Here is a 10286-nt window from a genome sequence, read left to right on the forward strand (position 1 = left end):
CCTCCACAATAAGTCAGCGCTGAATTTGATTTGACGTTCTCATTGAACTGATAATTACCCGTGTCGGCTGAAGGTCGTGGAAGAACAGAGAAACTCGATTGTTCTTTACGTGGTGATCGTCTCTGTGTTTTCAGGAGATCCTCCAGCCAGCGTCCATCCGGCACCAGATCCGTAGCCATGGGACAGCTCCTGCTTTTACTTTGAAAGGCGACCGGATGTTAAGTCTTTCAGTATTGCTAACTTGACTGTATTCCACTCCATCAGCAGTCAAACCGCGCCCGGCGCAGCTCCAGTCCGTGACCGACCGGGACCGGAACCAGCATGGACCGATAACTGGCCTCGGACAGAACCGGAACTGTGGATCGGGCAGGTGGGTCCGTGCAGAACCGGCTTTCTCCGTGGTTCGCCTCCGTCCGTGAACACAGCAGAACCGGGTTGCAGACGCGGTGACCTGTCACGTCACGGCCCTGCCGGTCCGGACACACCGGTATCCGGTCTGCCGAACCGCGCAGAGAACACGTCCCTGCAAAGATTGGCGCATCTTTCGTGTTCCCGGGAAATATCGAATCGAACATCGGAACATTTTGAAGCGGGAACGGTCCGGTTCGAGCGCACAAACGTCCCGCATTAAGCACGGAAATCTTGAAATGAAGGGATTATCAATAGAACCCGGTCTGCAGTCCAGACATGCGCATTAGGGGGGAAAACACCTCAACGTGGACGCGCTTCGAAATGATGCACATCCGGATGTAAGCGCCATCCCGTCCTCGTGAGCGCGAGGTGGGATGCTGCTCACTGTGTGTGTGTATGTGCGTGTGTGTGTGTGTGCGTGTGCTCTCCAGCTGTAGCCTTCACCATGTGGAAGAAAGTGCTCCTGCTGCTGCTTCACTGTGTAGAAGGTAAGCCTCTCCGCATCACGCACACGCACGACTCTCACATGCACTTAGATGGTGTCTGTGCGGGGTTCCTCCGGGTTCTCCCGGTTCCTCCCACAGTCCAAACACAAGCAGGAGGTCTGAGTGTCTCTGTGATGGCTCCAGGATGAACGCCTGCAGTGGAGGTGATGTTAGCCGTGTTATTGAGCATCCTGGTCCAGATCCTCCATGAGGACCAGCAGAAAATCCTTTGTAGCCTCCTTGGAGAAGAACCGGGGGCGACTGTGACGCCTGCGATTCCTTTCTCTCAATAGCAGCAGCTCCAGCGGTGACCCCGTGCCAGCAGGGGGGGACCTTCTCCGAGGCGGCGTTATCTCCTGCGGCGGCGAGAAGCACCATCCTGCGGGTCCCGGGCGCCAGGTCCCTGTCTGAGTGTGTGTCTGCGAGCTGTGAGTTGGGGGCCCCGGCTGTGGCCTGGCTGTTCCGGGGCCGCTGCTACACCCTGCGCTGCCCGGACTGCCACCCCCGCCGGAAGCCGGGGGCCTCAGGGACGCCACCGCCGCAGGCTCTCGTGCCAGAGGAGCGCCATTGGAGGACGTCGGCCCGGACTTCAGGGGCCCCCGGAGACCAGGAGGCCCCTGAGGGTCTGGAGGCCCTGCAGGACATGTCCTCCTTTGCTGAGCTGCAGCAGGAGTTTGCTGGCGGGGGCGGAGTCACAAACCAGACTGAGATGCCGCCCAACCAGGCGACTTCACCAGGTGGACGGGAGCTCAGCCAATCAGAGTTCGGGGCGGAGGCGGGGCCGACACAGATCCCATGGAGGGGAGGGGGAGGGGCGGTGAGTGATGACGTCATCAAGGACGCCATCTTTATGATGTCAGCGGGACGTCGTTCTGTTGATTTGATCCATATGATTACAGTCAACTGATTATTGATCAATGATTACTGATTGCTGACTAGCAGTTATTCATAACTGATGATGGATTGCTGGTTACTGATGACTGATAACTGATCATATATATATGTATATATATATATATATAAAACTGATAATTTATTACTTATAATACTTATGACAGATTTTTGATTGCTAACTTCTGATTATTGATAACTGATCTCTGACGATTGAATACTGACTACTGACTGACTGATTTTTGATCACTGATTACTGACTACCACTTATTGATTCCTGATGACTGAACCGGTGGTGGAGAGTAGAACTTCTCGCAGTCTGTTTCCAGAACTTTGACCACATCAAATCGTCTTTGTTTCTCTAGCCTGGGAGTCAGCCGTTGCCGCGGAAACCAGCCTCAGCATCTTCCCCGCAGACAGGTACGGTCCCTGAACACATCGTGAGTCCCTTGAAACCAAAACATTTTTATTTAGAGTGACGAAATGAAGGTCTCAGCCCCGCCTCCTCCACCTGCAGCTCCCCCTTTTGGCCCCGCCCGAGGAGACCCTCCCAGCAGCACGGCAGCAGCTGCCCATGACACAGGACACACACCTGGTACGGTCCCCCAACCCACACACACACTGGGTGGTGATTGTGCAGAGATCTTCAGTGGCTCCTGACAGCCCCCCACTGTGGAGATGAAGCTGTCAGTCATGGCCGCCCCCTTGCTTTTCCCCCCAGGTCCGGCTTCAACTCTGCCCCCCAACCGCCCCCCGCCCTGGTCCCCCACCACGGATTCGGCGCCGGCCCGTCCCGGTAACCGAGCCCCCCCGGACTAATGTAAGGGTGTCGAAGTGTCGCTCAGTGCCCGTCTCCCCCCCCAGGGTCAAAGGTCACCAGGACAAACCATCCGCCGGTCGCCTTCGCAGGTCCCGACAGGACGCTGCTCCTCCCGGTTGAGAGCCTGCTGCTGAACGGCAGCGGCAGCACCGACGACCAGGCCGTGGTCAGCTTCCACTGGGAGCCCGTCAGGTAAACGCTGTTGCCGTGAGAACGGGGCGGAGGAACAGTCGGAGTTCCCTTTCTCCGGTCTGGGACTTGGGGACTCCGGTCTCTGACTTCAGGCGGCTGGGTCTCCTTAGACCCCCTGGAAGCCCCGCACGCATCCTGAGTTTGAGTTTCATGTTTCCAGCGGCCCCCCTGGCTTGAAGCTGGAGGGTACAGAGCAGGCCATCGCCATGGCAACGGGCCTGCAGGCAGGCCATTATGTCTTCAGGCTGACGGTGGCTGACCGGCAGGGGGCGGCGGACAGCTGCACGCTGAGGGTCTGGGTCCAGGACCCGGGGGCCCCCCTGGATCCCCCCCCAGCGAGGAGGAGCCCTCCACCCGTGGCCCACGCCAGCGGCAGCCATACGCTCACGCTGCCCAACAACTCCCTGGTCCTCCGCGGCTCCGTAACCGAAGGCGACCAGGGCGAGCTGCACTTCCTGTGGGTCCGAGACAGCCAGAGTCCTGCCGCCGGGGTCAGGCTACTTCCTGGAGGGTGAGGGGGTGGAAACGTGACCCAGGGCGCTGAACCTCTGCTTCCCCCCGTAGGACGTCCTGTACGGCTCGGACACCCAGCCGTCCCTCTACCTGTCCAACCTGGTGGAGGGGACGTACCTGTTCCAGCTCAGGGTCACAGACGCTCAGGGACGCTCCAGCGTCGCCACGGCAACTGTGGAGGTGCGCCCAGGTAGGAAAGCGGGTTTATCAGACCCGATCTTTGAGATCATGGACAGCGACAGATCATTAATTGCAGAAGGACCGGTCTGTTCCACAGAGCCCGGCGGCGGCCAGCAGGTGGAGCTGGAGATGATGGTGTCCGTGTCCCAGGTCAGCGTGGCCCAGAGGGACACGGTGGTCCGGCAGCTGGCTGCCCTGCTGCACGTTCTGGACCGGGACATCCAGGTGCGAGCGCTGCTGGGACACTCCCACCTCAGGTAGGCTGGGGGGGACAGGGTGGGGTGGGGGGCCGAGCTGCTGGATTAACCAATGTGTGTGTGTGTGTGTGTGTGTGTGTGTGTGTGTGTGTGTGTGTGTGTGTGTGTGTGTGTGTGTGTGTGTGTGTGTGTGTGCCAGCAGCTCTGTGTTGCGGTTCTCAGTCCGAGGCCCCTCAGGTCCAGTTCCTGGGTCCAGGCTGGTGGGTCTCCTGAGAAACCAGCTGCTAAGGGACAGGAGCGACTACCTTCTGTTCCCCGTCCTGAGGGTGGATACCGTCTGTGAGTGTGTGTGTGTGTGTGTGTGTGTGTGTGTGAGGTGGCATCTGTGGTTCTGGACCAGGTTCTCTACAGCCAAACTGACAGGAGGGTTTGCTGGTTGTCCAGGAAAGAATGTCCCCAGTATTATAATGCTGGTGTGTGTGTGTGTGTGTGTGTGTGTGTGTGTGTGTGTGTGTGTGTGTGTGTGTGTGTGTGTGTGTGTGTGTGTGTGGGGGGGGTCCTCCTGGCAGTGTGTCAGCTGCGCTGCTCGGGGCGGGGCCAGTGCGATCCAATCACCAAGCTGTGTGCCTGCGACCCCTTCTGGACCGAGAACCCAGTGCGCCGTTACCTCGGAGACGGAGAGAGTAACTGTGGTAGCTGTTGCAGTACTAACAGATATTACTGTGGTATTACTGCGAATACTGGAAGTAATCCCCACCTCCCCCACAGAGTGGAGGGTTCTGTACGTGATCCTGACCAGCTTCGCCCTGGTGGTCTTCATTTTGTCTCTGGGCTGGACCTTCATCTGCTGCTGCAAGAGGTAACAGCAGCCATGGTGCCGACCCAAAACCGGCTGGTACTCACACGGGTATGTGTGTGTGTGTGTGTGTGTGTGGACTCTCCAGTAGGACCCAGACCAGGACCAGGAGGCGAACCCGCTACACCATTCTAGACAACATGGACGAGCAGGAGCGGCTGGAGCTCCGGCCCAGATTCAGTGAGTGAGCGGGTGGAGGAGGTCCGGGTGCGCCGGGCTGCCGGGCCTCATCTTCCCCCTTCTGCCCCCCCAGGCCTGAAGCACCGGAGCACCCAGCAGAACTCCAGCCTCATGATGTCCGAGTCGGAGCTGGACAGCGAGTCTGACGGCGCCTTTGACCAGGGCCGGGCCGGCGGCTGCAACGGAAATGCCTTCGGGTGACCCCGAGCATCGGCTTGCTGGCGGTGAGCAGACTCGTGGAGCGGAGTGGCTTCAGACTTTATTAAGATGATCAGGACAGAACATCTACAGTCAGACACACACTGGCCTGGGGGCGGAGCCTGGAGGCGGGGCCCGCGGGCCGCTGACCCCGGTCCGGTCTCATCGCCCCGGCAACGGGATGCTACATCTACCAGGACGACTTCACATTCACAGAGATTACGGGGCTCAAACTCTGGGCCCTGATTGGCCGCTCTACAGGTGAGGGTGGCGGACAGGCGTTGATTGGTCAGTGTTTTAAGGAAACGGGAGCTGCTCCGTTTCTATTGGCTCGGAATCGGAGGGCGCCGTTTCTCCGCATATAGCTGCTGTGGTCTGTCTTACCTCCGCCAATTAAGGGCGGCGAGCTGCCTCCGGGTGCCTCAGGCCGTCAGGCCGCCGAAGCACATGTACTTGACGTCCAGGTACTCGTCCACACCGTACTTGGAGCCTTCGCGACCCAGACCCGACTCCTTGACCCCACCGAAAGTGGCCTCGGGGGTGGACAGCAGGCCCTTGTTGACCCCGACGATCCCGACCTCCAGGGCCTCGGTGACCCTCCAGATCTGAGCCGGGTCCTGGGAGTAGAAGTACCCTGGAAGCCGGCGCACCGGAGGTTAATACGGCAGCGAGGGGATGGCGGTGGCGCCGCCTCGCAGAGTCTTCTCCTCAACTCACCTGCCAGACCCACGCTGGAAGAGTTGGCGATGGCAAGGGCCTCCTCTTCTGTGTCGAACCTGAAGACCAGAGCGGGACGTTGGTGTGAACACGATCAACAGAAGAGCTACCAGAGACGGCGGCGTCCCTGTTGGAAGGCCGCGGAAGTGCGCACCTGATGACGGGCACCAGCGGGCCGAAGGTCTCCTCGCGGGTGCACAGCATGTCTGCGGTGACGTCGGCCAGCAGGGTCGGCTCCATGAAGGAGCCCTGCAGACGCCGGCCTCCCCTCAGCAGCCTGGCGCCCCGGGAAACGGCGTCAGAAATTTGCTGCTCCACCTGGAGGAGACACCAGACCTTCAACCAGGATCCCAGGAGCCCGTCACTGATATTCCAGAACGGTTCAGATCGGTGACGACCGCCCACGGGTTCTTTGAGTTCTTCTAAGGTCACTTGACTGCGGGTGGACCTTCTTGTCCGCTGGCGCCCTTTAAGGTTATGAATGCTTTTCAAAATAAAAGCCTCAAATCATCTGCATGTGGTTTGGGGGAGCGTGGAGTTTCACCTCATACTGTGAAAGTCTGCTCTTGCACCTCACCTTCTCGGCGGCCCTGGCGTTGATCAGCGGCCCCTGCGTGGTCTCCGGCTCCGAGCCGTGGCCGAGACGCAGCTGCGCCGCCATGGCCGCCCCCAGCCGCTCCAGGAAGCGGTCATAAACGCCGCTCTGGACCAGGAAGCGGTTGGAGCACACGCACGTCTAGGGGACAAGGAGGAGGAGTCAGACGGGAGGAGGACGAAGACAAGAAGGAAATGTCTCACCTGGCCGGAGTTCCTGAACTTGGATGCCATGGCGCCCTCCACAGCCCGGTCCACATCGGCGCTGTTGAACACGATGAAAGGGGCGTGGCCTCCCAGCTCCATGGACACCTTCTTGACCGTGTCTGCGGCCATCTTCAGCAGCACCTGGGCGGCCAAGACAACGGTCACGTCTCCTCAGAGGACGTCCCATGGATTCAAAACTGCAGGACAGGGGGGAGGGGGGGATTCACCTTGCCGGTGGCGGTGGATCCGGTGAAGGACACTTTGCCCACCAGGGGGTCGGTGCAGAGGACCTTCCCCACAGATGGCGTCCGCTCTCTGGAGCAGGGAACCACGTTGAAGACGCCGGCGGGGATCCCGGCCTGGTCGGCCAGCTGGGGGGGCGGGGCATGTCAGTGACCCCAAGACACACACACACAGCCGACGGCACGCGTCATGACCTCTGACCCACCTCGGCCAGTGCCAGCGCCGACAGTGGCGTGTCCTCAGCGGGTTTGACCACCACCGTGCAGCCGGTGGCCAGAGCGGCAGCCGCCTTCCTGGTGATCATGGCGCTGGGGAAGTTCCACTGCCGACAAACATGCCAGTTTACTGAGCCCGCCCTCCTCGCAGACCCTGCCTTCGCCACGCTAGCTCCACGTCAGCGTCCTTCCCCGTGCCTTGGACCTGCGGATGTTCTACGCCCCGAGCATCACTCGGACAGGCGGCGGCGGCGGCTCACCGGCGTGATGATGGAGGCCACGCCCACCGGCTGCTTGAGCAGCAGGATCTTCTGGTCCTTGGCCGGGGACGGAACAATGTCGCCGTAGACTCGCCGCGCCTCCTCAGAGAACCACTCCAGAAAGGAAGCGGAGTAGGACACCTCCGCCACAGACTCCTGCATGGGCTTCCCCTGAGGGCAGATCAATATTCCGATCAATACCGAGGAGACCGAAGGGGTGTCGATGACGGGCACTCACACATTCAAAGGTGATCAGCCGGGCCAGCTCCTCCTTGTGCTGCACCATCAGCTCGAACCATCTCCTCAGCAGGATGCTCCTCTCCTGCGCCACAGCACAGCAATGAACCGCGATCGAACCGACAACCTCTGAGCCGCCGGTTAACCTGCACAGATCCGCTCAATGATTGTCAGCACAGGTGGGATCACCTGACCCGCCGTCCTCAGACAACCCCGAGCGGCCGCGATTAATTATTATTCACCGATCTGTTACCGATTACATCCTGAGAACTAAGATATATCGAATAGCGATAACTCGATCGATTATCGAAGTCAGGTTGGGCCGCGGCTCCATACGAAAGCCCGTTCACAATTCAGGAGTTTATAGGTGGCCGACGGTCGCTCTCGCTGGAAGGCTTCTGGCTGCCCACGCAGTTCGGAGCGGACAGGAAAAAACACGGATCGATGATAAATTCGCCATTTCGTCATCGGTTCGTGGTTTCCGGGTCGTTCGGTCGCGTGGACAAACACAAACCGGCTCCTCGTCACTGTGCTTAATTCCACGGTTTTTCCTACGGAGTTCTGAACGGCTGCCCACCTTGGCCGTCTGCTGCTTCCAGGACTGGAACGCCCGGTATGCGGCGTCCACCGCCTGCTTGGCCTCCGCCGGGCCGCAGTCCGACACCCGGGCGATCTCCTGGCCGGTGGCGGGGTCCAGCACCGGGAACACTGGCGCCGCGGACACCCATCGGCCGTCCACGTAGCCCTGCGTCCGCAGCAGCGGGGCGGACACGTCCAGGGTGTAGCTCCGGGACATGGCGGCGGAAAAATCGAGCACCCTCAGCCGGCGGAGACGTGCGGCGAACATTCCGGTTAGAACCGAGCGGCGGTGTGTGTGTGTCCGTCCGGACCGGCCGTGTTTGTTTGTGCTGAGCGGGCGAGCGCCCCCGCAGGCCAGCACCGGAACACCCGCGGACTTTGACTGGTTCCGGGCGGGAGGAAGCCAAGATTCTGGTCACCCGATGCCTCCGGTCCCCCGAGCCCCCTTTCGGCCCCGGACACGCCTCCGGTCCCGGCACCGTCTCTGGGTACGGCCGCTGTCCACGACCGAAGCCAGCAGATGACAGCGCGGCCGACGCGCGGAGAGCAAACACGGTGTGACAGGAAAGAACATGGCGGAACGAAACACATTTGGCGGGCCAATCAGGGTCAGGCCACAGCAGGGACGGCCGCTCTGATTGGCTGTGGACAATGAGAGTGACTTTCTGATAGGCTGCGGTAAAGGACTGACGCTCTGATTGGCTGTGGACAATGAGAGTGACTTTCTGATAGGCTGCGGTAAAGGACTGACGCTCTGATTGGCTGTGCGTAAGTTGTTTTTGCACTTCCACAACATACATCGCACCTGCTATTTTATTTAAACATCCACAATGTCCTGTTCCTCTGATAGACTCTTTCGTGGTCCCACCCCATCTCCATCTCTGCGACCTCTAGCTCTGCCTCCTGTCTTTTCGTCATTGTAACAGTTTCTCGTCCATGCAGCATGGCTGGTCTCACCACTGTCTTGTAAACCTTTCCTTTCATTCTGGCTGATAGTCTTCTATCACATAGTACCCCTGACACTTTTCTCCACCCATTCCAACCTGCTTGAACCCGTCTCTTCACTCTTTTCCACACTCTCCGTTGCTCTGGACTGTTGACCCCAATCACCTGAAATCTTCCAACTTCTTGATCTCCACTCCCTGTAGCCTCACCGTTCCACCCGAGTTCCTCTCATTCACAAACATATACTCTGTCTTGCTGTGACTAACTTTCATTCCTCTCATTTCCAGTGCATACCTCCACCTCTCTAGATTTTTCTCTTCCTGTCCTCTGCTCTCACAATAGATCACAATGTCATCTGCAAACATCCTGGTCCATGGAGACTCCTGTCTAACCTCATCTGTCAGCCTGTCCATCACCACTGCAAACAAGAAGGAGCTCATAGCTGATCCCTGGTGGAGTCCCACCTCCACCTTGAGCTTCTCTGCTACCCCTACAACACACGTTACCACTGTCTCACAGCTTGCATACATGTCCTGCACAGTCTAGCATACTTTTCTGTCACTCCAGACTTCCTCATACAATACCAGAGCTCCTCTCTTGGCCCCCTGTCATATGCTTTCTCGAGGTCTACAAAAACACAATGCAGCTCCTTCTCTGTGCTTCTTTATTAGCATTCTCAAAGCAAGCACTGCATCTGTAGTACTCATTCCAGGCATGAAGTCATGCTACTGCTCACAAATGCTGACTTCTGCTGTCAGTCTAGTTTCCACTACTCTTTCCCATAACTTCATTGTATGGCTTTTCAATTTGATCCCTCTATAGTTGCTGCAATTCTGCACATCCCCTTTATTCTTAAAATGGGCACCATCACACATCGTCTCCATTCGTCAGGCATCATCTCACTCTCTAAGATCCCGTTGAATACCTTTGCAATGGTTTGGTATCTGCTGGTCTCTTTTTGGATCTGTGCGCTGGTGACTGGTCAGCTCTCCGTATGAGTGAAGTGAAACCTCTTGGCTGGATCCAAAGATATATTATTCCGGGGTTCACACAGGATTGGTGAGTCCATCAGCATTTGCATGCTGTATTTTTCCTTTGTACTCGATCACATAGTCATGTCTGTTATGTTCTCAATAAAACATTCAGAAAACGTGGGTCTGGGAAACTCAGACGTTTATTGCTTTTTCCATCGAACCTCAGGTTCATTCTTCTTCTACGTGGTATGACTACGCAGTATAATTGTAGCACACGTAATATGAGCATGTCCCCCCACCTTGTGGATGGAAACATCACCAATACCCATCAACAAATCCCCTATTATTTAGAAGTGAACTCTCCATCCAAATCATCACAGTCGCCAAACTGC

General features: G+C 58.1%; 2 protein-coding genes across 2 annotated transcripts; one reads left to right on the forward strand and one right to left on the reverse strand.

Annotated features, from left to right (window-relative positions):
* Positions 1–260: 260 nt before the first annotated feature.
* On the forward strand, positions 261–6186 carry kiaa0319 (KIAA0319 ortholog). The gene is made up of 15 exons (XM_086154436.1): positions 261–370; positions 843–899; positions 1190–1713; positions 2153–2207; positions 2305–2382; positions 2509–2583; positions 2652–2799; positions 2960–3290; positions 3364–3502; positions 3590–3749; positions 3892–4028; positions 4259–4381; positions 4458–4548; positions 4634–4725; positions 4799–6186. Exons 2-15 carry the CDS (start codon positions 857–859, stop codon positions 4924–4926), a joined length of 2124 nt encoding a protein of 707 aa, XP_086010562.1. The 5' UTR covers positions 261–370; positions 843–856; the 3' UTR covers positions 4927–6186.
* aldh5a1 (aldehyde dehydrogenase 5 family, member A1 (succinate-semialdehyde dehydrogenase)) lies at positions 4967–8540 on the reverse strand. The gene is made up of 10 exons (XM_086153924.1): positions 7974–8540; positions 7398–7481; positions 7160–7330; positions 6890–7006; positions 6669–6812; positions 6439–6582; positions 6218–6376; positions 5795–5958; positions 5641–5699; positions 4967–5557 (listed from the first exon to the last, which is right to left on the reverse strand). The coding sequence occupies exons 1-10, from the start codon at positions 8241–8243 to the stop codon at positions 5346–5348; spliced, it is 1524 nt and encodes a 507-aa protein (XP_086010050.1). The 5' UTR covers positions 8244–8540; the 3' UTR covers positions 4967–5345.
* Positions 8541–10286: the final 1746 nt, after the last annotated feature.

Source organism: Fistularia commersonii, chromosome 10 (assembly GCF_037954325.1).
Source record: "Fistularia commersonii isolate RoL2024-O1a breed Wild chromosome 10, RoL_Fcom_v1.0, whole genome shotgun sequence".
Lineage (NCBI taxonomy): Eukaryota > Metazoa > Chordata > Actinopteri > Syngnathiformes > Fistulariidae > Fistularia > Fistularia commersonii.

Bases quoted from the DNA above. Each gene is read 5' to 3' on its own strand.
- aldh5a1 (XM_086153924.1), bottom strand. From the start codon at position 8,243: ATGTTCGCCGCACGTCTCCGCCGGCTGAGGGTGCTCGATTTTTCCGCC. The intron at 7,331-7,397 runs GTGAGTGCCCGT...ATCTGCCCTCAG, and splicing joins GGCTGATCACCTTTGAATGT to GGGAAGCCCATGCAGGAGTC. The intron at 5,959-6,217 runs GTGAGGTGCAAG...TGTCTCCTCCAG, and splicing joins ACGCCAGGGCCGCCGAGAAG to GTGGAGCAGCAAATTTCTGA.
- kiaa0319 (XM_086154436.1), top strand. From the start codon at position 857: ATGTGGAAGAAAGTGCTCCTGCTGCTGCTTCACTGTGTAGAAG. The intron at 2,383-2,508 runs GTACGGTCCCCC...TTTTCCCCCCAG, and splicing joins TGACACAGGACACACACCTG to GTCCGGCTTCAACTCTGCCC. The intron at 4,029-4,258 runs GTGAGTGTGTGT...TCCTCCTGGCAG, and splicing joins CCTGAGGGTGGATACCGTCT to TGTGTCAGCTGCGCTGCTCG.